Source organism: Osmerus mordax, chromosome 5, assembly GCF_038355195.1.
Source record: "Osmerus mordax isolate fOsmMor3 chromosome 5, fOsmMor3.pri, whole genome shotgun sequence".
Taxonomy (NCBI): domain Eukaryota; kingdom Metazoa; phylum Chordata; class Actinopteri; order Osmeriformes; family Osmeridae; genus Osmerus; species Osmerus mordax.
In genome coordinates, this window is record NC_090054.1 from 11771067 (window position 1) to 11796656 (window position 25590).

The 25590-nt window shown below is 45.7% G+C and overlaps 1 protein-coding gene across 1 annotated transcript in view; it reads left to right on the plus strand.

The window, feature by feature from the left end:
* Positions 1-25590, plus strand: part of ltbp1 (latent transforming growth factor beta binding protein 1) — a 76814-nt gene that overhangs the window by 24305 nt on the left and 26919 nt on the right. Inside the window, 16 exon segments of the mRNA XM_067235987.1 lie at positions 1676-1843; positions 10003-10077; positions 10080-10177; positions 10179-10212; positions 10351-10460; positions 10463-10555; positions 10557-10610; positions 10612-10650; positions 11741-11758; positions 11760-11829; positions 13901-13915; positions 15641-15718; positions 18860-18982; positions 22324-22491; positions 23998-24204; positions 25476-25498. Coding sequence (XP_067092088.1) covers positions 1676-1843; positions 10003-10077; positions 10080-10177; positions 10179-10212; positions 10351-10460; positions 10463-10555; positions 10557-10610; positions 10612-10650; positions 11741-11758; positions 11760-11829; positions 13901-13915; positions 15641-15718; positions 18860-18982; positions 22324-22491; positions 23998-24204; positions 25476-25498 — 1373 coding nt within the window.

Consider the following 25590-nt stretch of genomic DNA (forward strand, 5'->3'; position numbering starts at 1 on the left):
CAGGACTGGCCTGATGGAGAGCTCGATGGTTTGTGTGCGCAGACCCCCTACCATGAGCCAGGAGCTGAGTGGAGCCGCACATGTCTACAGAGTCCTGAAGGTCCACGTGAAAAAAGTTAAAGCCATCTCTCTTTGACTAGCCAAACTTCTAGCGATGTTTATAAAATCTTGGAGAGGGTCTTGCTTCAACAGAAATTTGGCAGAATTGTATGTTTTTTTAAATATTGTTTTGGAAACATTAGATGTCAGTGTACAACAGACTTGGCATTCAAAATCCAACTGTCTATTAGTGTTTGGCTTTTAACCGCCGCATCACATTAGTAGTTCCCTCTTCAATTGAGATCTTTTTGCACCTCCATAGCAAATATTTAGGCAGATGAAGGCCTCTAATCCAGTGGTTTTGCCTGTTTCTCTGGGGTAGAAAACAGCCGTCTCTTTCTGGTTGGCAGCGCTCCCTGCGTCTCCACTCTGTCTGGTGTGAACAGCTGACAGCCGCAGACGAAGACCTGAGTGGCGGAGTCTGGGGCTTGGGGGGGTTTGGACCCAGGCAGGAGAGCTGCCAGGAAGCGTGGAGAGGATGAAGGATGTCGAAAGTGAGACCTCAGAGGAGGGGAAGCAGAGGAGCCATCGAGGTCGAGACGGAGGAGTCAATGGATGAAGACAAGTCTTGTGCTACGAGCGGAAGAAAGACAGAAGTGGAGGAGGGGTAGTCTGGGATGGGATGCAATAGACCTGGGACAGATGTTTGTGGTCTACACTCTTCTTTTTCATTGAGCTTACTATTTTACTCCCTTCTCCTCTCTCTCTCTCTCTCTCTCTCTCTCTCTCTCTCTCTCTCTCTCTCTCTCTCTCTCTCTCTCTCTCCCTTTCATTTTCTTTCTCCTCTGTCTGTCTCATTTAAGAGCTGGCTTTGGTGGTGAGGGAGGGAAGAGGATGGGGATAGGATAGAGGAGTGGGTGGTGAGGTGGGTAGACCGGGCAGGTTTCAGTCCTGGTTAAGTGTGGGCTACTGCCACTTTATCCTAAAGCACAGAGAGAAAGGGAGGAGGGGATCTCAGAAGGACAAACAGCAAAGCATTTTGGGAAGGTTTTTTTCTGATGGAGGTACCTTAAATATGTGCTAGGCAGGAGACTGTAGAGAAACTGGAGTTAGAAGTGAGAGAAAGAAAGAGACAAGTAGGAGGATAAAAAAAAAGAAAAAGATTTGCCTACTCGTTTTTTTGTCTCCTAGGGAAGAAAGCATGGCTTTGTGATCTGCCAATACCCACCTTCCAAAGAACTTGACTTTTGATGAGGAATTGGAGGCTGTCCCAGAGTTTTGTTTGCCGAGCTCTCTCTCTCCACACTTGATTTTTTCTCCCTGTGAGTGTTTCAGAGACGCCACTGGATTTAGGAGCAGTGAGAGAGAGAGAGAGAAAGACAGAGAGAGAGAGAGAGAGAGATAGACAGGGAGGGGGAGTGAAAAAGAGAAGTTGGGAAAGTGAGGAACAACAAGAGGATTTAACGCAATTTCAAAAGAACACATCGGCTGCCTTTGGGATTGTTTTGACTGGTCCCGCCGAGGTAGTGTGTGACAAGCGGAAGAACAAAGTCATTTGACATGCTACTCACCAGACTTCCCTTCTCCTTCCCCTTCTTCTCCTTCCTGCTGCTGTGCTGGGTGTCACCACCAGCAGTGGGAAACCACACAGGGAGGATCAAGGTGGTCTTCACTCCCACCATCTGCAAGGTGACCTGCATGGGGGGACGTTGCCATAACAACTGTGAACTCGGCAACACCACCACCATCATCAGTGAGAATGGCCACGCCACTGACACGCTGACTGCGCCTAACTTCCGAGTAGGTGAGTGATCTGGAGTCTGCCTCGTCTCTGACCCCGTCCTCTCTCTTTCCACCCCTCGGTTTTAGGTGGGGTCTCTGTGCGTTGTCTGTGGTGCATGATGGGAAATGAGTCATCTGTGTTGAGGAGGCGTGAGGCTGTGGGCTTGTTTGAGCAGTGAGTGTCTGTGTGTGTGTGTGTGTGTGTGTGTGTGTGCGCGCGCCGCACACTCTTGGGGTTGTTTACTCTGCGATGCACTACCAGGAGATATCTCCCACACGGACCACACTGCTGTTCACGAATAGTACACATTTCACGTTAGAAATCTATTAAAGAGAATGTGACGCTCGCTGCTTATTACAAATATGAATGATACCAATTCATGAGTCATGAGTTTTGTACTCGCAATTCGCAAATATGTTTACTGTAAGTACAGTAGTGTCAAAAGACTCAATGCCCGACCACATAAGTGGGTGTTCCTTAATGGATTGCACAGACTCTGGCAGAGTCTGGTGTCTTAACCTGCCTGCGTCCTTATAAGGAGCTCCTCTGGATCCTCTGCCCCTAACACAGACATGTGGGAAGACCCAAACAAGATGGATTCCTGTCTGACACAGCAACACACACCGATAGGAGAGCTCTTACCGGTTCTGCCAAGCACATCACCCTCTGAAGCTTCGCTCCACACTTTCATTTGAAGCTGTGTCGTGTCTGAGTTTTTGTGGGGTTTCTGTGCTCCTGTACGCTTCACGGCGGCTAAAACCCGTTTCTTATTCTCTTTGTGGAAAACCGAGTCCCATGGTTTAAGAGCTACAGTGGAAATTCAGAAAGGTGCAGCACCTTCAATTACATTGTAAAGCAAAGCCATATTTCAGCTTAAGGGGAATTAGTTGCGACGAACGCCATTTGCCGTCCGAGCGGAGATGACAGAGGTGCAGCTCTCCTACCCAGGCATGAAGGCCGGCCCAGACTGCTCTGTGCCCCCCCTTCTGTCCCTAGCCAAGGTACCTGTGGAGACCCGACCCCAGGAAGCTGGACGTTTACAGCCCAGGCCCCTGTCCAACAGTCCAGACAGAGCAAATCGCGTGTTTATCATACCTGCATGGTGAGGGAGTAAATTGGAACATGGAGAGTGTTGCCTCTTAATAAGAAAAGGGAGGGGCAGTGGAGAGGAGGAGGGGCGGGGACTTGTTATGGCATGCCACGGACTGTCGGCTGATCAACAGTGTTACCAAGCCTTTCAAAAAAGCTCAAGTTGTTTTGCTTTGGAAAGATTTTGCCTTCCTTTACTCCCATGTGGATGTTGGTAGACTCACAGTATAGACAGGCGGAGTGCATTGTAACTGTCCAGTAATTGCCACCATTTGATTGAAACTAAAACACAAAGCATCCATTGAGGGTACGAATCTAAATTATTATTGAAGAAAAGTACAAGGTATTGAGCTGGTGTGTGTGTACTGCATGTGTGTATGTGTGTGCAATGAAGCATCAGTCTGATTTACAAGCAGTGGCAGACTCATTTTTCTCCACATTCCTGCTGGTCTGCTATCCCGCCTCGTCAGCGCTCAGGACTGGAGGTCTGGAGGTCTGGCTGGGTGGTTTTGGGCTGCCACATTACCCCTTCGTCACAAACCCAGACCGAGACAGACCCTCTCCCCCACTCTTGTCTCTCAGGTTCTCTCCCTATCTCAATGAGCCTGACTTTAAGATGGAGCATCTGGACAAGAAGGGTGGAACCCAGCTACGGTGTTTACAACTGTGGAATTGGCTGTCTGGCTTGCTGGCTGATCGGCTAGCTGGCTGGTCAGTCAATCTTACTGCCAAATTTTGTATCCACATTAGCTCCTCGATAATAACTTTTTTTTTCTTTTTTGCTTCCAACCTCCCCTCCCACTTTCACTTTCTCTCCCCCTAGCTATTCCCTCAGCGTTTGTGGCTTTGACCCTTTCAGTTAAAGTTTGGAGATGTACTTTTTCCCTCCATACATTAGTGGGTGAGTGTCATAGCCCTCCTTCTCGACCGTGCTGTCCCAGGTGTGTGCTGAGGCTGTCCAAGTGCTTACAGCTTCCTGGACCCGTCCAGGCCTCCATATTGCTGCTGTCTGTGGCTGCCAGTTCATTTATGTGTCAGCCACGGTCCAGACAATACAGCATTTATGGTTGGATTAAACTAGATTGTTTTTTTGGGACGAAGTCAGAACGAAGGTGAGCTTGGGGAGGCAATGCGCTTTTAGAGGGATTTTTACTTCTACTTTCAGCTAGCACAAAGAGAAAGGTACTGCTTTGCTAGGTTCCGGGTCCAATGTAAAGTTTTTCCTACTGTAATTCCCTTTGTAACCTGTTGAGGTGAGGTGGGCTAAAATAGAGGGACATAATCATTTTTTTCCAGTTTTGTTGTTGACTCTGGTTGGAGATGGCTGCCTGGAGGCCCTATTTGTCTTGAATCCAGTTTGAAACTGGATTATTGACCATTACACACTAATAGTGCTTTTAGGCATTTTACAGGGCCAGTGGACTGTAATCAGCTGTTTGGTCAGTCCCTAAATGAAACCATGCGAGGGTCCAAGGTAGAGACTGAGGAAAAAGTCTAAAAACCCCCATAAATGAGCCAGCAACATATTCAGCACCCACACTTTCACCAAATTTTACAGGCTCCCTAGCTCCCACGTACGCAAGTTGTGGCCAGGCAATCATCTGGTGAAGGATGAAAAACGTGTACAGAGGATAGAGGAGGAGGAAAGTGGGACTGGGGTGGGTGGGGTTGGGGTGGGGGGGGGGGGGGGGGGGTCGAGTGGTTGCCAGGTTTGGAGTGTGCTGGAGAGTTTATGAGCTGTGCAGCCTAGCCTTATAAGGAGCTTGGGATGGCTGGAGTCGACTGCTCCTCTGGTAGCTGTCATTTCCTCCTTGTCAGATTTCATTAGCTTATAAATCACTGTCATTTTTTCCCAGCAACCTTTTTTTTTCTTCTCTTTGTCGTCCGCTCTACCTGGCAGGAGGGGGAAGACTAGCCCTTGTTTTTACAGTCTCCCTCGGATGGAGCTGCCGGTGGTGGAATTGGGGTGGGGGGGGGCTGCGACAAGGGCTTCTTAGGTTGCCAGGTTCTGTGCCCGCAATAAACACCAGGCGCTTGGCTCTCTGGTGAGTCTAGGGTTGCTCCGTCTGGGCCAACTAGCCCACTTCTCTAACCGCTAAGTGGGAATTTTCTACAAAGCGCCAGACTGGTCTTCTTAAAATCTCATTAGGCACCCAGGGGCCCTCCTCGCAGCTGCCTGCTGACCCAGGCTGCTCTAATCACGGTCCCCAGACCCAGGGAGCAGGTGCGGCCTGGCTTAATGAAGCAGTTCCCAGGACTCTGGTCCTACCTAGCTACCTCTCTGCCTTTCCAGGCTTAGAAAACTCAGTGGCTGGCTGACGAGGAGGAAATGAGTCAGCTTTGCTTGTTTGTGTGTGTAAGTGTGTGTGTTTATGTGGGGGAGGAAGGGAGTTGTTGGTTGTGTGTGTGGTGGTGGGGGGGAGAGGGGGGTGGTTTGGCAGTTGTGTGTGTGCGCGTGCGTACAAATGCACGTGTGTTTGTGTGTTGGTTTGTGCAGTCCCATTAAACAGTCCCATCCATCGCTACTATTATGTACATCGTCGGGAAGAAAGATATTGTGTAGTCTGATGGATGTACAGTACAAGACACTTCAAATCTCAGCCCGTCAGACTGCTCATCCCAATAGCCACCAGGGTCACCAGCTCTTTCTAGAGTATAAACCACTGCCTCAGTCTGGGAGATGAACCCGCCTCTTTTTGTGCACATCTCAATTTCGTTTTTTTTTATTCATATCACTTAGATTTTCTCTAAGTGGATGTCTACCAGAGAGCTGTGTCAGATACGATCACTCAACTGTTGTTTCAAACACTGGCATTCCCCTTCCTTTTCTCCTATGATCTTGAGCCACACACAGCCTCAGTAGCATGTTCCCTGCCCACAACAAGTTGACTCTGCAACCATTATGGGTAGGTGTGGTTAGCCTTCACTGGGAATGGGCTGACATCATTTAGGGAGGGAGGCTGTGGTGGCCATTTTGTTTTGGTGTCACGGCGTCATTAGCTGTGTGGGTTCTGTGGCTTCTGGTTCAGTCTACCTACTGTTTCTTCACATTACACCTCAGACACTCTGGCAAGAGATGGGAAAACATGTCACTCAACTTGAGGCTTCAATCTGTTACTCATCGTTTTGGTTCCAGTAGATTTGTTGTGTGTAAACCTCATGCAGTGTGTTTTCATGTGGGATGTTCTTTCAATAGAAATAACAGCTTTTATGGTAACTTCTTGTCAGTTTCTCCAGCTGGCCTTTTTGCACTCAATTTGTTATAACTGCTGTCTTTGCGGTTCAGTGTCCATGAGAGCTTGTCCATTGAGCCTTGAAACGTTTGCTGTCTAGTGAACCTACCAGGGTGACAGTCAAATGTCGACATCTGTAAAGGGCAATGTGGAAATGGACCTTAATCCAGTGTTCTGGGAGAAAAACAACTCTTGGACCACCTGCTTGTCTACAGTACATTGTGCTGTCTGTAGACATCCAACACAACCTTAAATATCTATGAAACCATCTACTGGTATGACATTCTTCTGAAGGCGAGAGTCGGAGATAGAGATAGCAAGCAATGAATATTGGGATGGAGGAGGAGAAAAGTACGAAGAAAAAAGAGGGAGATAAAACTGTGAACGGAAACTGGCCAGGACTCTATGCCAGAGGGAACCAGAGAGAGAGAGAGAGAGAGAGAGAGAGAGAGAGAGAGAGAGAGAGAGAGGGACAGAGAGAGGGACAGAGACAGGGACATGGTTCTGAGGTTTCTAAGCTGTGTGTTATTGCCACTGTAATGAGAGGCTTGGGGAGAGGATGATTTATTCTAGCTGTCATTATGTGTCACCACGTGAAATCCCTGAAACCCTGTCCTTTCCTAGAGGGCAAAATACCAAAGTATGGTATGGGCATAATGTTTATTGTAGTAATAGTGGTGATTTGGAAACAGAGCAAAAGTATCCAAAGTACAAAAAAGCACCATTTAAATGTAGAAGTATTTTAACAGTAAAGATTCATTGAAATATTTGATTTAATAGAAAATATGGGGGAATGTTGGAGTTATTATGACCATGTAACTCTTTTAATGCTATTGAAACACTAGCAAAAGGCAAGTGCTGATGCTTTCCAGTGAAAAATATGGAACTCCTAAAAGCGTGTCAATGAATTACCTGGAGGTGTGGAACATTACACTTTACACCTTTCAGGAAGTTCTCAGCTTGTGTGTATCCTTGTTTCACATGCTCTTCTACGACTGGGAGCGCCAGGAGAATGTGATTACTAGTTCTCTCTCGTTCAATTGAGCAATCGACTTGCGATTCAACTGAGGAGATTCCTACATTCGCTGAAGTAACAATAGGCACAGCTTTTCCCCATAGGTAGCAGTTATCCAATTGTGTGTGTGTGTCTGTGTATGTATGCGTGTCTGTGGAAGTGTGTGTGTCTGGCGAGTTCAAGCAGACGGGGCATGTCAGTTATATCTCCCAAGCCAGTGCTCAGCCCACTGTGTCTGAGATCCTTTGGGGAAAAGCCGACACACACTCAGACACGAAAACCTACGGCCTATGGGGAAAACAACAGTGTATCCCTCTGTCTCTCCATCTCCCTCCATCTCTCTCTCTCTATATATATTTTTTCTCTCTCTCTCTCTCTCCTCTCTCTCTCTCTCTCTCTCTCTCTCTCTCTCTCTCTCTCTCTCTCTCTCTCTCTCTCTCTCTCTCTCTCTCTCTCTCTCTCTCTCTCTCCTTCTCTCCTCTCTCTCTCTCTCCTCTCTCTCTCTCTCTCTCTCCTCTCTCCTCTCTCTCTCTCTCTCTCTCTCTCTCTCTCTCTCTCTCCTCTCTCTCTCTCTCTCTCTCTCTCTCTCTCTCTCCTCTCTCTCTCTCTCTCTCTCTCTCTCTCTCTCTCTCTCTCTCACACACACACACACACACATACTGTACCGCCCCTCCCCTCCCAGGCTTGGTCTGCTGGCCAGCTCTGGAATAAACTGACAGCTTGATTCATACTGCCGACCCACACAGCCATTGACACATATTTCAAATACACTGGGGGGATTCGGCTCTCTCAGCTCTTTTCCAGAGCACGCCTCAGCAAACAGAACTCTCCTCTGATCGGCCTTCAGCCTCAATTACTCAAAATTGCTGCTGGAATGGAGCCGTTAATTAGGATTCCTCCGTCAGGAGGAACCCTGTTGGTTTTGTTGGTATTATTATTATTACTCTAGTAACCTACTAATTCAGAAATCATGGGTAAAAGTTTTGAAGTTTGGCGAATTCATGCAACATGCCATGACTAACCGCCACACCAAGACTGGCCCACATCAGACCTTAGGGGGCACCACAGGCCACGCCCAAAAGTCACATTTTCAAAGTGATGGCATTTCCACCCCATTTCTCCTATTCTTCTGAACATTTGTGAACATGCCTCATCTCTCAAAAATGCATTGGTCTCTTAATTTTTCCAGAGCTGTATATCTGGACAAAATGTCAGCCTTCTGAACACTGGCCATTCATTTTATACTATAGCTGGACAAAATGTCAGCCTTCTGGACACAGACCATTCATTTGATGTTATACCTGTCAGCCTTCTTTACAGTTGTTCTGGTAAGTTGCTGAGTTGGGGACGTGCAAAGTCAAAGATTCAAATCCAACCACAGCCTTTTTTTTTTATTCTGACAGAAATACCGGTTTCTGGTCTTCTGGTCAATCCTCCGGTTGTCAAACATAGCAATGATTCATCTGTAGTATCTATTTATCTCATGACATGATTATCTGTTTAGCGACACTGTAAGCCACTGCAAAGCAAGACAGGTACATTTAGCTACTGAAGCTGTTTATCTCTAGTCATAACTGTAGCTGATGTTTCACTCTGAGGTAAATACTACCCACAAAGCTCCAGAACTATTGTGTTTTGTAGCTAAGATTGTGCTGCATCGAGCCAGCATATTGGAGTTCTTGTAAAAGTTGTATTCTGATCGATATTGTAAGACTGTATTGGCAGTGTATTCCCATTCATGTTAGTCACTCAGTGCACTCACGCAAACAAACATTCCCAATATGAAAGTATATGTGGCTCAGTTTGCTAGAGTGTAGCACCTGGAATCCAAGGGTACTGGTTCAAATGCAGATGCATGCGGAGATTTAGAATTCGGCAAGATGAAATCTGCCTTTACTGTTCCTTTGTCGGTGAACTGTAATCCTCTAATATGTCAATGTTGCTATTTTTTTGCTATTTTGAGGAATAATCCACCATTGCTGCTTGCAGCTATGTTAGAATTTAGATGTATTTTTGTATAATATGTATCTGGCCTGCAGAATGTAGTGAGCTGAGCTAAGGTGAGTTTGGTGTGGTGTGTAGAGCTGAATCTCTGAAAGAAATGTTGTGAATAAGCCTCGGGTGACTTACAGCTCTGAGAGAAAGACAATAACAGACAGGGAAAGAGAAATAAGTGACCAAAAGCATTTTTTTGGTTTATTGTTAGAACTACCATAGAACACAAGAAGAGACTTGAATTATCACTGTTTACCCTCAAAAAGGAACATCTTTCCCTCCTCTTGGGAGGAACACCGTCTTGTTTGCACCTCTTTAATTCGTACTTGGGTCCTCGTCAGACATGTCCTTCTGTGCCTAAGGACTGCCTGGAAACTAGGCTAGCGCCCAACACAACATGCCCCACTCAGGATGGAGAACAAGCCCTAAGACCTGGAATACATGAATACATAGCAGGTCGCTCAATTAGCTGCAGGTTTGCTAAGGCATTATGCAGTTTCCAGGCATAGTGGATCATTTACCATACGGCCCTCGGTGATGAATATTGATAGTGAGGGGGGATTGGACACTGAGCTGAATGTGTAATGTCCTCGAACTCGAGGAAAGCATGGTTAAATAGAACTTGTTCTGTGGCTCTAGAATCGCAATGTCTTTCAGTGTTCAGACCCAGGTCCCTCTGTGTGATTTGTGGACCTTGATGACGAGAGATGGGAGGAAGATCCCTCCGTGGCTTTGTGTGTGTGTGTGTGTGTGTGTGTGTGTGTGTGGTTGTGTGTGTTGCCCATATATTTGGCAGAAACTACAATATGCCCATTGTGTACAAACACTCTCATTATGTGTTTTGTCAGTGGTCTGCCATCTTCCTTGCATCAATGGAGGAAAGTGCAGTGCCAGGGACAAGTGTCAGTGCCCGCCCAATTTCACCGAAAGTTCTGCCAGATGCCCATCCAGAATGGCCATCACCATCACCAGCAGAGCTCCTCCAGCTTCAGCCACACATCCCAGATCCACTCAACACACACAACTGCCCCTGACCTACAGCAACGGGCAGAATCCAGGTAAAATAAGGAGCCACTTCGAAATAATTGTCAATAAACATAAAGAAATAAGTCATTCATGAAGGTTACCCTCCAATTAGCTTAATAGCCGTTCCTCTACGTAAATAACCAACCTCTTCTGACCCTGTCCTCCCCTAGTCAATTTCAACCCCAGCATCGTGAACATCCATGTCAAACACCCTCCGGAGGCCTCGGTCCAGATCCACCAGGTGTCCCAACTGGACTCAAACGGCCAGAAGGTGAAGGGGCTCGTCCCGCTCGTCCCAGTCGGGCTCCCACCTACACCACCTACCACCACTCGGAGAACAACCAGAAGCACCAGCAGCAGCAGCAGCAGCAGCAGGGGTCACAATGTCATCCAGCATGGCTACGGGCACCAGTACCAGCCCGTCACCTCCCCCCCTGGGGCGCTGCTTCCAGGAGACCGCTGGGACACAGGTGAGACAGCAGGTGGGAGGATCTGTGGGCGTGCGGCATCTGTGGGCATGGATATGGAGAGGAGGAGGTAGATGGGTAGCTTGGGAATCGGCTATTACTCAGAAGGTTGCCGGTTCGATTCCCGGCAGTGCTTAAAATGACGTGTCCTTGGGGCAAGGCACTTCACCCTACTTGCCTCGGGGGGAATGTCCCAGTACTTACTTTAAGTCGCTCTGGATAAGAACATCTGCTAAATGAATAAATGTAATGTAAATGTAGTACATCTCTTTGGGAATACTTCAATACGTTAAAGGGAGGGTGATTAGTGATGGTGTCATGTAGGACTGTATTATAGTAATGGTAGGCCCGGTTTCAAACATGAATCATCTGCACTTTTAAAAGCCCACCCCCCCACCCCCATCTAAGTAGTTGTTTGTCCCTCAATGCTGTGTGTTTAGATGACACGAAAACACCCCTCTCAGTCAGACCGTGTGTAAGCTCTCCTTCTCGTTTTCAGTCTGCTTGCCAAGAGAACAAAGATGTTATCAGCCCCAAAATACATTTTTCGCCTCGGAAATTACTCCATAACCCGTGTCAGTGCTTCAATACATCCCGGAGGTATTAGCACATTTGGCACCCTTCTCCTCTTATCCGCCTTGAATCACCGTTCAATTTCCTATCAAATTTACGGCGCAGAGATAAGAACACACTCTCCTCGCCCCATCCACGGCCCATAAGATCTTATCTGTGTGTTTAGATCTATGTGAGACGGAAGGAGGGAATGTGTTCTATAATAGAGTTGTTCGTACTCCGAGATTGACAGACCAGGCTATTGTGGGATCCTAATGCCGTAAAAGCCTGTGTTTATTCACAGTTATTAGACAGTTACATGGGGAGGATAGAATTTTGGTGGATGAATTTTGGATTCACTGATTGCGTCTCATCCTGTGTTTTCTTTTGGATCTCTGCGGCCTTCCGTCTTTCCATCTGCTCCAATATTTATCCCACGCTTCCTCTCTCACTCTGTCCTCAACTGCGTCTCTCCTCTCTATCCCTGCATTGTCTCCTTCCTTCTCCCGCCATCCCACTCTTGTCCCTGGTGAAACGGCAGTGTGGCAAGGTTCTGCCTGGGGCTCAGGAAGCAGGAGGACTGCTGTGGGACCATCGGAACGTCCTGGGGCTTCCACAAATGCCAGAAGTGCCAAAGAAACCATGTAAGTACCAATGCAGTGTGTCAATAATACTGTTATACAGATCCGTGACCTGAGTGTGCCATTCGGGTGTGGTTTGACATGGTTGAACTTTGCTGCTGGGGAGAGAGAGGTCATAGAACAGACTTGAGGGTGAAGCAGACTCAACAACGACCACTTTTATATCCAAGTAAGGGCTCCTCAGCTGGAGGATACTTGTCTCAGCTATGTGTATAGTGTCTTTTCTGAGTTTTCTGCTGAGACACAGTAGCCAATAAATCAGAAAATACACTTTACTGGCACAGTAAGTGCAATTTACTGGCATAGCTGTGTATTTCCTCACTTCCCAAAGCAAGAGAAATAGTTTTTTGGGCTCAGACAACCATCACTTTTTAACTTCGGGAAAAGCCAAACAAGTGGGGATGTCTGTGTGTGTGTGCGTGAGAATGACAGCCGCGTGGGCAGGAGGAAAGAGGGTGTAAGGGGAAGTTGCAGAAGCAGTGGAATTCAAAGGAAACACAAGCGTGTGAATGTGCTGACTCACATTGCAAACAGACCCAGACCCAGACCCAGACCCAGGCACACATGCTTGTGTTCCAATAATGATCTTGTTCTCCTGAAACATGCTCAAAAGATCCTTAGGCCCGGAACTCTGACTCACCTAATAGGATTTCCCTACAAACTTCCCAAATAAATTCCTTTCTTCTCCCTGGTGGCATTACAACATGCACTGTCTTTTACCCTTATTTGGAGATAGTACGTTGTTTTTGGAGACCCGGAATTCCATTGGGAAATGTCTTTCCCTTTTTTGCGGTTTTAACATTTTAAAACATAAGAAATATGTACATAAGGGGTGCTATTAAATAATATAGACTAAACAAGTTTTGATCTGTTTTCAAAACGCTGACTTTATGTAGTTATATTTAAGCCTGTTGAGCTGTATCCACAGTGACAATTTGGCCAGTCATTACAGAACAGCATTATCCTGTGCAACACTGCTAACCCTACACTATGTCTATCTAGAGTAGCAACTCCTTATTCGTACCTCTAATATCCAATCCTTCTCAAGAGTGGGAACCATCACCCATTCATCATTCACCTAGGAAAGGAATATAGACAAGTCTCACATGGTGTGGCCCTTTACATTTATATTTAGTCAGACCCTCTTATCCAGAGCGACTTACAGTAAGTACAGGGACATTCCCCCCGAGGCAAGTTGTGAAGGTGAAATGCCTTGCCTAAGGACACAACGTCATTTAGCATGGCCGGGAATCGAACAGACAACCTTCTGATTACTAGTCCGATTCCCTAACCGCTCAGCCATCTGACATACCATTTCACATCAGCTGGCAACAGGGCAAAGTAAAGACACAGACAGTCCCTTCAAGTTGGGAACACTATCCTACCCTTGTGTTTATCTGGATATAAAAAGAGACACAGCTCCCGGCCTATAGGCCGGTTTATTTCCAGAGCCGATCTCAGTGTCTCTGTGCTCTCTCTCTTCCTGGGGGCTATTTTAGTGGGGTTGTTACTCTGTGGAGATGGAGAAAAAGGCTGCAAGTATGACCCTTGTGTGATACTATACGTTCAACCCCTGCACCCTGGGGATCTGTTTAAACCAACTCTCTTTATAGAATGCCATTTTTGTCCATGTCATGCCAAAGGTATGGGATCCATGGGATGCTGGTGGTGGTTTAGCACATGGTTAGATGTGATTTGGAAGACATTTTGGTCTGGAACGGGCTGTATTTCTTCTCCTTACATACAAACTGAGGGGATGTGGGTGGCTAATTCTCACATGAATCGCTTGAACTCAATAGGAGTCAGGTGGCTGAGCGGTGAGGGAGTCGGGCTAGTAATCCGAAGGTTGCCGGTTCGATTCCCGGTCATGCCAACTGACGTTGTGTCCTTGGGCAAGGCACTTCACCCTACTTGCCTCGGGGGAATGTCCCTGTACTTACTGTGCTCTGGATAAGAGCGTCTGCTAAATGACTAAATGTAAATGTAAAATGTAATGTAGAAGCTCCTGAAAAGCTAATTTGTACCATAGATAGGATGATTACTCTCCTATTCTCAGACAGGTATCAAAGCTCCCTGTGCCCCTAAGCTTGCAGACAGCCCTCCATTAACTGATTACACTGTTAGGCTTTGATAACTATCAGATAATAACTGTGACAGCTTATTTAGTGAATATGATTTGCGTTATCCTGCTATTGCATCAGTTCATCCTTTGGCAGGAAAAAATGTTTATGCGATGATGAACATTAGTATGCTTCACATCCTGAGGTAATGGCTTATGTGTTTTTCACTGTTGAATAGGGCATACAGTACAGCCCTGTAAAACCATACAGTGCTGTACTACACAGCAAACAGTATCAGCATTGTTGGCTTAAACAAAGACTTACATTATATATGTAAGTATATCATATATTTGTCTTTTTCTACATCAATATCTCTTGTCAGACAATTGTTAGCTTGGAAGGTGGAGGTAGGTGGCGATACAAAGACACAGTGTTAGTCTGTGCTCTGCTCCCAGGCAGACTGGAATGGCAGGGGCGTGAGGTTAGCATTTATGTGCAGCCCAGTGAACCACTCCATTATGCCCTGGAGACAGTAGTAGCTGGTAAATAAGTTGGCTTAATTACACACAAACAAACATAGCCTTGTTCCCGGGCTGAGCCAAGCTAGCTTACAATTTCCTTTCAGGTATTTGGGTGCCACCCTGCTACAGGTGCTACAGCCCCCTCGTTGGTGCTTTTGTCTTAATACACGCACACACACACACACAGACAGAAATACACTTACACACCTACAGCCTGAACAGGGGCATTTGAGTTAACATTCAGTTCCTGGCAACCCCTCAATTTTGAAATAGCTCTGAAGTAGCTTTATACTAAGACACACGCTAACACACATACAAGCCATTGGAACCCAACCAGAGTATTCATTAAAAGATCTTGGCTCCATTCTTTGGTTTTACAATGTGCCGCAATTAATGTCAAGCTTATGCAGAAGAAATAGTGAGGCAACAAAATGTTTGGCATTTGGGAGGTGTTGGGAGGATGGTGTTTTTACAGGGTGAAATGTTCTTTAGGTTGTCCTGCCCAATGGGGGAGGTAAGGAACCTTGGATTCCTGAGCAGAATCTCACCAATCACGAGTTTGATCAATTGCTTTGCATAATGTGCTCCATGTGGGCATTGTTTGAGCATCCCTTCTTTTCCGCTTGCATGGGGAGGATTTGTTTTCCTCTTCAATTAGAAAATGATAATACAAGTCTGTGCTGCATCTACGAAATGGGGGCGAGTGCAACTACTTCCATATGTGTGCAAACAAGGTTTCGCGTTTTGTGTTGCAAGTTTTATTCTGTGGTGAATCTCAGGGTGAGCTTTAGAATAGCTATTCTAGTCCTTAAAGAAGCATTAGGCAATGCAAGTGAGCCAAAACGCCTTTGTCAGGACAGTTAGTGCTGGGAATTCATGATTGGAGATCAGAGTAAACAAACCAGGATTCCCTTCCTTGAACTTGACATCTAGCCTAGTCCGTCTCTGTTGCCTCCTGTGCTGGATGTATAATAGGTGTGTCAATCTGGTAGTGCTGCAGACTCTCTCTAAGGGAGGCTGATTGATTCGGTCTCAAAAGTTTGACTAGAAGCCTGAAGCTGGTGGGTTGGGGTACAGGGGGCTGGACTCACAAACTACTGAAGAGCACATCCTGTCCACTTTGAGACCCTGAAAAATGTGGATGTGTCTTAATGGAAAAACCATAACCTAACCCCCCTCCCTTCCACCCCTGTCCTTCCACCACCTCTCTCCTTCCCAGCTATTCCTCTGACTGGTTCGAGACACATAATGGACTGTCCCCATGGATACAAGCGCATCAACATCTCCAACTGCCAAGGTAAGAGCAGGACAGTACTGTGACAGTACTGTGCTGCCCCTCACACACATACACACAAACACACACATTCTCTCTTTTTTGCCACACTACACCATTGTTTGTCTTTGGTTCCGGCCCACTGAGAGTCAGGGAGAAACTCTATCGTTTTCTCAGAACTACGGAGAGGCCCCCAAGAGAAATGAGCCCTAACAAAGTGATTTGTCACCTCCAGCCACGAGCGGAAGGGTAGAGCAACAAACCTGGAGAAAGAGAATGCATATACGTCTTTTTGACACGGAGATCATTCTCTCGCTCCGCTTGTTTGTTGTTGTTTCTTTCTCTGTTTTACGTGCCTCGCTCTCTGATGGAGTTTTCTTTTGCAACTCTACCTCTGCATAGTGCCCTCTTGTGGCTCCTCCTGCCCCAGTACTGCACAACGTAGGCGGGCACTGAGTCCGTCCTTCACTTGGGTTCGTTCGCTTGAGTGTCATGTTGTTTCGTTGTCTCCAGCTAAAATGGCTGAAATCCTTTTAAGATTCAGCGAGTGAAACTCCAGGTCTTTGTGTCTTTCTGTAGCTACCATTCCATCACTCTCTCCTTCTCTTCGCTTGCTAGACACAAATCAATCCTGATTTAGCGGGAGTCTGAACCCCTCGAACTGGCTGGAGAGAGAAGGGGAAAGGCAGCTCCCGTAGACTGCACATTTCCCAAATCAGTAATTGAGTTCATTTTGGATATGCTGGCAAGGGATGACCACATTACAAAAGTTCCAGACTTGACTGATTTTAATCAAGCCTGCTTCTCCCTAATGTCATTTGAACCTACTCGGTCCAATTCATCACTATGTGTCAGTCTGTGTGGGTGTGGGTACTTAATTGCGTTTGTCTGTGTTATATTTGCCTGTTTGTCCACAATATTGAGAACCCTTTAGATGTCTGTGCTGGAAGTCACGCGTTATTCCCAGCCTCAGTAATTAGTTGGACTGTACCCGCTAACGTTTTGACTCCATTTTATATTCTGAGCAGTAAACTTCCGGAGATTGATGCACTAAGAACACCCCCATGTCTCTGAGAAGATCCACCCAAAACATTTCCAAATACAAACAACCCTTTTCAACACGGCATCAGCCCCTAAACTGTACAGTAACCAATTCCATCGACTCCCCAATGTCCGCCCGGCTTCACCGACTTCCTACCAGGCAGGGTGCCATGCCGCCCTGGTGTTAGCCAAACCTGCGGCTAGCAGGAAGAAGGGCTCTGAGAGGGAGCCTGAGCCCAGACTGCTGCCTAGTCGGACTGCTGCCAGGCTGGGGAGAGAGTCAGCCCCGGGCCCCTCTTCAGTCCAGACCTGGCTGCTTCTGCCGAGGTGCTGTGACTCACTCTAATCCACCACATCCTGTTCCCCTTATAATAACCATTCCCAACTTTCTTTCTTACTTTTTTTTGCTGTCTCGCCGTCCATCTAATTAGGTTTTCATTTGGTTGGGTTTGGCATGGAGCGAGGTGTGTGTGTCTTTTCATCTCGTCCCAGATATACTGTTGTGTGACTGTGTATAGGAGAAAAGTAACAGAGGGACAAAAGGAAACATTCATCAGCTCCTTTTGAAGGGTCAACATGAGCGTACATGTTCATGAGAAGTGTACTTCTAGGATGGGTCACTGAGTTCCCAAATCCTCCCCGGCTTAACTCGGGCAACACTTACGGCACTCTGCAGTGACCAACGCACAGGTGCATCCTGGTGGTAATGACCGATCCGAGATCATCTCAATCCCACTAACAGACAGTGGGTGGGGACGGGCCACTGTCCCTACACTCCAGCGCTCTGATTCACTCTTTTCTTTCACACTTTGAACTATATGGTCGTGTACGATAACTGACAAGATGATTGACAGTGCCAGAGGGTGTGGCCTAAGGGAGAGAACTCTGAAGAGCTTGAAAGTGCGAGTGCAGGCATGTTTTTGTGCATTTGTACGTACGGGATGTGAACTGGCAGCTGTTAGTGTTCCTGGCAACGGACTGACGCGTGTCGTTCTTGTAAAAGAATGCGTCTTTCTCCCCTTATGAGATTTATAACTGTCTCTCAACCGTCTCACAAGGAGATTTAAATGACTTGTCTAGTGATACATGAGACGCCCTCATTCACCGGCCCAAGGATATGTAGATAATGCGGTGATGACGTTAGCCGCTTTCCTGTTAGCGATTGTTTTATAGTTTGAAGAACAGACAGCAATATTCATGAACATGAAGAAGCTTGCTTTCGGCGGGTATTAGTAACTGAAGATGATGTGATGCTTCTTTTTCCATGTTGTGTTCCAGTATCTGGGTCAATCCAAGTGCAGTGCATACTGTGGGCCTAGTCTGAGCATCAGTGAAATGAATGATCTTCTGCTTCTTCTTTTTTTTTTGCTACAGAGGAAACAACATGGAAAGCTATCATGTTTCCATATTAGACTCCCTCAAACCAAAATAGCATCAAAAGAACAGAGGAAGTCTGAGGACAGAAAAAAATGCTTATTTTGGGAGAGGGACAAGTTTCTCCTTAACAAACTCCCAGTTGTAATGTGGATACAGAAAACACATTTGGACATCTAGGTAGAAAAAGACAAGAAGCATCAGGGATGAAATCAAAAGCCTTGTTTTTTCCTTGTCTCCTCCGATAAGAAGGCTGCTGTCTTGATAAGGCTGTTGTGGCTACTCTCACGATTGTTACCTGAGACAGTTTGGACGGAGGGTCTGGTCGTGGTCAAGGTCAAGGTTCAGTCCACCTCCCAGGATGTACAACATGAAACCACATGTCACACGAACCCAAAACGTTTGAAACAAGGAAGTACACATGCTCCTTTGAAGGCTGCTCCATAACACTGGATTCATGCCGGAAACCGATCATGAAACCATATAGCTTCCTCTTTCTGTGAATTCTTTCAACTACTGTATCCTGGGGCCAGATTTACTAAAGGTCATGGTGGAGAAATGTGATTTGAACTGCTTCTTTGAGGCAGTTTGTCACTGTTTTACAAGTAAATTGTACTGCAATTAGTGTCGCTAAACAATTGTGAAACAGACACATTCATACGTTCCCTCATGACAATTGCATGCCATGTTGAACCAAAGTGTACAGCGCTGTACTACAATGCACTTCCCCCTTCCCTGTTGTTTTCCCAGATCTTAATGAGTGCCAGCTACAAGGAGTGTGTCCCAATGGAGACTGTATGAACACCGTGGGTAGCTACAGGTGCCTGTGTAAGGCAGGCTACATCCCTGACCCAACTCTCTCCACATGCATACGTAAGTCCTCCACTCGCCTCTCTCTCTCTCTCTCTCTCTCTCTCTCTCTCTCTCTCTCTCTCTCTCTCTCTCTCTCTCTCTCTCTCTCTCTCTCTCTCTCTCTCTGTCTCTCTCTCTCTCTGTCTCTCTCTCTGTCACTCTCTCTCTCTCTCTCTCTCTCTCTCTCTCTCTCTCTCTCTCTCTCTCTCTCTCTCTCTCTCTAACTCTCTGTCTCTCTCTCTCTCTCTGTCTCTCTCTCTCTCTCTCTCTCTGTCTGTCTCTCTCTCTCTGTCTCTCTCTCTCTCTCTCTAACTCTCTCTCTCTGTCTCTGTCTCACAGTTTGTCTGTCTGTTCCCATCAACATCTACTCCACCCATGCTAGACCAAGTCATGACTTGTGATTTGAGCATCTTAGCATGCCATGCCAAACAGTATGATGCTGTCATTTAGATACTTACAGTAAAAGTATGATTTCTGTGTTTATCTCCACTTTTATTTTGGTAGCCGACCGGTAGATAGGTGGGGGAAATGACAGGGAAATGTTACATTTGCTATGGTGGCAGTCCGTTCGAGCGCACAAGCATACCAATGGTTGTGAATGTTGCAACGCACACTGCAAACACTGTGTGATGATATGCATATGACTGTGGGAAACAAATGAAAGTGCATGGTTGAAAGCATGGTGTTTATCATATTAATCAGATTCCCCCCCGAGCATGGAGTACAAGGCTCAGCATTTTGCCAAACAAAACAGATCTAATTTCTCTTGGTTGAAAGGAAGAGGGGAGGGAGGAAGGGAAGAGAGAGGGATAGAGAGAGGGAGGAAGGGAAGAGAGAGGGAGAGAGACAGGGAGGAAGGGAAGAGAGAGGGAGAGAGAGAGAGGGAGGCAGGCAGGCGCGGACGAGAGATTAAAATCCTATCGACTGGATTCTCGTTGGGGTTTTTGGCCGTCGAGGGATTGATCTGAGATGCCCTTTAATCATGGTCACAGCGATGTGCTGCTGTCTCAGACTCAGTGCGGCGTGTCTGTGCTTGAGTGTGTGCGTGTGCACCTTTGGACTCTCAGTTCGGCTATCGCTTCTCCTATCTCGTTTCTAATGAAAGTTGACGTTGATGGATGATCAACATCACAGGATGAGCGAGGGGTCTTCTGCTTACATACAAAAATAAAAAACTTGGAAATTCATCATTAATGTGTTTCTCAGCCCATGTATCACTTGTAGAACTAATGTCGAGTCTATCAATATAGACGTATTTATATTAATTTTGATTTTCTGCCATGATTTTCTGGTATGCTGGAGCTCAACTTTTTGTTTCCTATTTTGTCCAGTTTTTTAATTACAGTTGAAGAAATTGTTTTGTTTACCAACACTATTTTGTATGTTTTTGGGATATATGCATATGCTGAAAGAATAATGTCTACTTAAAAAGTTGAATTTAACCAATACACAGTTGGAAACGGGCCGTATTTGACTACATTCGTGACACAAGACTACTGTTCTGTCACTCATCTCCTTTGTTCTGGATCTTTGTGGTTATTGATTGAGAGAGTGTGTGACAACAATAGTTCCCAAACATAGGAGTTGATAAATCCAACCTGATACCCATTCATTTAAACTCGCTGTCCCATGGAAAGAAACTCAACTTTCCTGACATGCACAGTAACAGACAACCGCAGATGTGCTATTCCATTTACAGCACTTTACAACACTTTGACTAATGGTTTTAAAAGTGATCTTTTTTTAATCATGTAACTATCAATTTAAAAGGTTGATTTCTAACCAAATGTATTAAAATACAAATTCACATACCAAGCAAGACTTTGCTCCAAATAGGGTTTGATTTGATACATTTAAGATTTAGGATACTCATCCTTGTTTCTTTCTGCCCAGCCATGTTTGGCTTCACCCCAAAATGTGTGTTATTAACAAAGGGAAAACAGAGACCCACTGGTTTAATAGTAGAAACAAACTACTGAGCTCCAAACCCTTTTAGACCAGCCTGTCACTAAGCCTGGCATGTTAGTGTTAGAGACAGGGGGTTCATTGCATTACTTGGTGGCCTTGGCTGGAGTCCAGAGCAACAGTGCTTAGATGTGTTTGGTGAGAAGGGAAGGCGGGGTGTGGGGTGGATTGAGGGAAAGGAAACAGACAGGTTTTCATAGGGGAGAAGCATTAGGGATAAGAGCATGATTGACTGTCCTGAAAGATTTTCATATGATGTCTGCCGACGCTATGAGGAGAGACGAGGGCACTTGGATGCGCTGTCCCAATTTTGGTCCGCTTCGAACAGGAAACCGTGCACTCTCCTTTGACTTTGATGTTTTGGGGTCCGTATGCGTGCATGTCCAAAAAGGCAATACTCGTGCATAAACCCATTTCATAACCACCACAGTCTCACAGACACCCTTTTGACAAGTCAGTGTGGATCATAAACTGCCTTTATGGGAAAATGTTATAATGGTACATTATTAGTAAAGGTCTGGAACCAGCCACTGTGACCTTTGGTAGAAGTCTTTCAAGAAAGTTCATTAAATTACAGTATATCGTTTCAACTCCAGTAAGCCTAATTTCAAAACAATTTGCATAACCCTTGAAACCTTTCATTGTTCTTGTTGTGGAAGTGAAAGAACGGTGAACTTTGGTTAAAAAGGTTTTGTTTATGCATTGGTTGTGACCTGCTACTAATTGGACAGTTATACTGTTAAAATTGAGCACTGGGTAAATACCTCGTAGAGCTAGTTTTGCCTGGAGTGACCTAGGAAGTCTGGGTTCCATTGGAGATTCACCATATCCCTGTTTCCACTCCTATACTCACACTTAAATCCCTCATGATGTGTGCTCCAGTCTGAAACACACTGACTGCATGCCCTCGCTTGGGTCCATGTTCAACTTTGCCCTATAGTGCATGAAGCATTGGCATGGCATGATGAAAATGTTGAATATTTGCTGCATATTTGTCCCCGAACAGCTTTTCATGTCCACCATGCTTGTCTGTCTACTGATTGCCTCGGTGTGTGTTTTAGTTATTAGTCTTTCTTCAAAGCTCAGAAAGCCTTGTTGAGGATATGAAATATGTAGAGTGATAGAAGCTAACCTGGCTAACTATGTCAGAGGTGTCACATTTCTGTCCAGCATTTTTTTTTTTTAATGTTGTAGTAAATGTGTTTTCTGTGTTGGGACAGTGTTGGGGCTGGGGGTTCTTTGGTGAAGGGGACTTCTTGATTTCCATTTTCTCTCTCTGTCTCTCTCTTTTCTCTCCCCCCATGTACGTGTACCCCTAAACTGTGGTGCACCACCCCACCTCTTTGCCTCCAATTTTCTCCTCCACTCCCTCCTCCTCCTCCTCCGCACCTCTTCAGCTGACACCCCCACCATCCAAGAAGAGAAAGGGGCTTGCTTCCGCTTGGTCAGTTCGGGGAGGCAGTGCTTGCACCCAGTCTCTACCCAATTGAGCAAGCAGCTGTGCTGCTGCAGTGTGGGCAAGGCCTGGGGCCCGCGCTGTGACAAGTGCCCCTTGCAAGGAACAGGTAAGGCCCCCCCAGCCATGGTATACCAGCCCTGTCAGAGTCCATCACAAGGTTCTTTTGAACAGGGGCCCTCCTCGAAGAGTACAATAGATATCAGGATTCACTAGAATATACTATTGGCCTAGGGTGAATTAAGCATCCCCCCCCCCCCTGAGCAAGATTCTCTAGAACTATTCTTCAAGATCTAGGGTCTCCATAGACCAGGGTCCGAAAAGGGCTCCTTAACTTAAAGGTTACATTGCAAAAAAAAAGAGAGATTATGAATGTTGCCCTTTCCTCAGAATCAGAACCATACACACTCTGTCTCTCTCTGCATGTGGTTCACTGCTTTGTCTAGTGTTGTAGACGCTTTTAGATGTGATTATCTCTCTGTCTCTCACACACACACACACACACACACACACACACACCCTTTACCACCCCCACTACACTCCCTTACTGTGTCTCTCTGCTCGACCACAGTTACACTAGTCCAGGCTGTCTGGGTGTCGTTGTCATGTCAGGAAGTGTTACAAAATACATTGAAGTCTATGGAAATATGTTTTGTAACCATACACGCTCAATTGATCAAGGTTGTCAACCGTGACACATGTAGAACATTGGGAAAGGCATTCAGTGATTACATTGGCCAAACATTCCACTACAACTGGGATTACAGTGTGGAAACACTCGTAAGAAACTAAATATTGTATCTGTCTATGCCTGCCTTATGACACATTCCTGGATGCTCTCTGGTTTTGATTAAAACTCCATCCAAGAAAGGTCCTTGAGGTTGCTTGGGTTGCCAACATGGTGCAGTTGGTTGGTAACAGTACAGAGATTTTGGCATAGCCATTGGGCGACTAATTGGAAAAGGTAATAGCGTTCTTGATTAACAAAACCTGTCAAGATTTGTGTGGTTGCCAGGTCCCTTGGGTTGCCAGGTTGTTCGGGTTGCCAGTGTGGTACATTAGGTTCTTATGTAAGGGACTGTGGCATAGTTAAGGGGTAATTGCTTGCCTTATTTTCGTATTTCCTCATGCAAGAATGGTTCTGTGGGTAAGATTAAAAGCTGTTATAAAAGTAAATAAGAGACACATGCTCCTTAATCTGGAAATAAACTGTTGGAGACAGGTGGGATTAGCAAAGTCATTAAGTGGTTTTAACAGGAACATAATATGAACTAATGTATTTGTCTACAATGTACTGTTGTGATACCAAATCAGTAGTGGATGCTAAATGCTATTCTGTTGCTTAGAACATATTAGTTTAACAGACTGATCCAGGAACAGAACTGGGATACATTTGCAACATGCTGAGTTTATCTTTATCACCAACATGCTCTGTTTCTATTTCTCTTACTGTGGGATGAGTGCTGTAGACAACATTCACAGAGGTAGCATACTGTATAAACCTTTGAAATTACCTGTACACATATACATTGCCACTGTCAAAGGTAATGCTTGTCATACAGACTTGTCATTTTTAAGATTTTGAAAGACTATATGATAAATTTGTTCTCCCCAGCCAAATTCAAAGAAATATGCCCTGGAGGGATGGGTTACACTGTCTTGCCCAAACCACCCATTCGCATCCAACCTGATGCTAACAGGCCTGTCCAGGAGCCTGTGATCACCTTCCAGGAGCCTGTGGTCCCGCCCCTGCCCTTCCCCACGCCTGAGAAGCCAGTGGAGGCCCTAAGTGTCACACAGAGACAGCTGCCCTCTGTGCCTGGTGAGTCTATGTCCCGTTTCTGAACACGGTTCTCAAACAACACCTATTTCCACAATAGTTGAATGAAAACAGAACTTTTGGAGATGCTGGAGGGCTTAGTCTGGCTCACAAATAGTTATGTATTTAAATGTTTTAATTCCATGCCTTGAAACATCTTGTGTGCGTGCGTGGTTTGTGTGGATCTTCAAAAAACCGACTCCCACCTTTTACATCTGCTCAGTTCCAACGTTGACCCGGATTCATGTTATTGGCTTTCCCTGGCTTTCCAAAACTCTTGATTACTGGAGAGGGAAAGGGAGAGGAAGGAGATGGAAGGACTCTTATTATTCTGGACATGCTTGGCACCCTGTGTGAGGAGGAGAGGAGTTGGCAGCGTTTGAGCCCAGCCATACTTGTCCAAATTAGCGCTAAGCTTCTCTGGAGCTCAGAGTTCATAGGATCCCAGGCACAGAGAACAGACTTAGACAAACAATCAGGGAGAAGGCCACTGCCCAACCTCCGTGGATTAGTGTAGGGGTGCCTACTGGGGGCCAAATGTGGCGCCAGGCACCTTGGCATCTTGGCACCATGGCTGTGTAAAGCCCAGAATCTTGGTGGGTGGGCCAGAGTTTTTTTCGTTCGTCTTTTGCTATGCATTTTGTTTCTGTTTTTATGACCTCTTTGAAGATATACCGTAAATCGTTTTTGGTTTGGAACTTTGGCACCTTGCCAAACCTGTAGCTTAAAATGATGTGCTTGGAGAACGTCCTTGATATCTAATTAACATTAACATGTCTGTTTGCCATGAAAAATATCTAATTTTGACCAGCTCATAGATAAAGCTAAAATTACTCCAAAGCCTGTGAAGGTGACATTGACTATGAATTTCAAATGGTTGGTCCTCTGCCCTCTGCTTAGATTGGTTTATTGACATGCTGAAATACATTTTATGAATGAATGTCATGTAAATTGTGTCCTTAAAAAAGATGTTCTTGTCTCAGACTGTAATTACAAGGAAAGGTGCATCATATTACTGGAATAGACATTGAACAGCTACTGTGCCACAACGGGTTGTTGGAGAGGTAGAGTCAGGGTACTACAGTAATAACATTTTAGATGACATGTCCCTTCACATACTGTAGCACATTCACATGAGTTTGTGAAAAGGTTACATGGATTCTTAAAATGACTATTGAGACAGTAATGCAAAATACTTGCTCCTTTTTATTCAAATGTGTTCACAAATGGTCTCACACTTTTTATTTCAATCTTTTTTTCTCTTGGATTACCAGTAGTTACTGTTGCACCTGAACAGGTAGGTTGGGTTTATTCTACAGTAAAAGAAAAAAAGACAAACTTTCCAGTGCATGCACCAAGATGCTCCTTTTGCCTCTCTGGTAGCAGTGT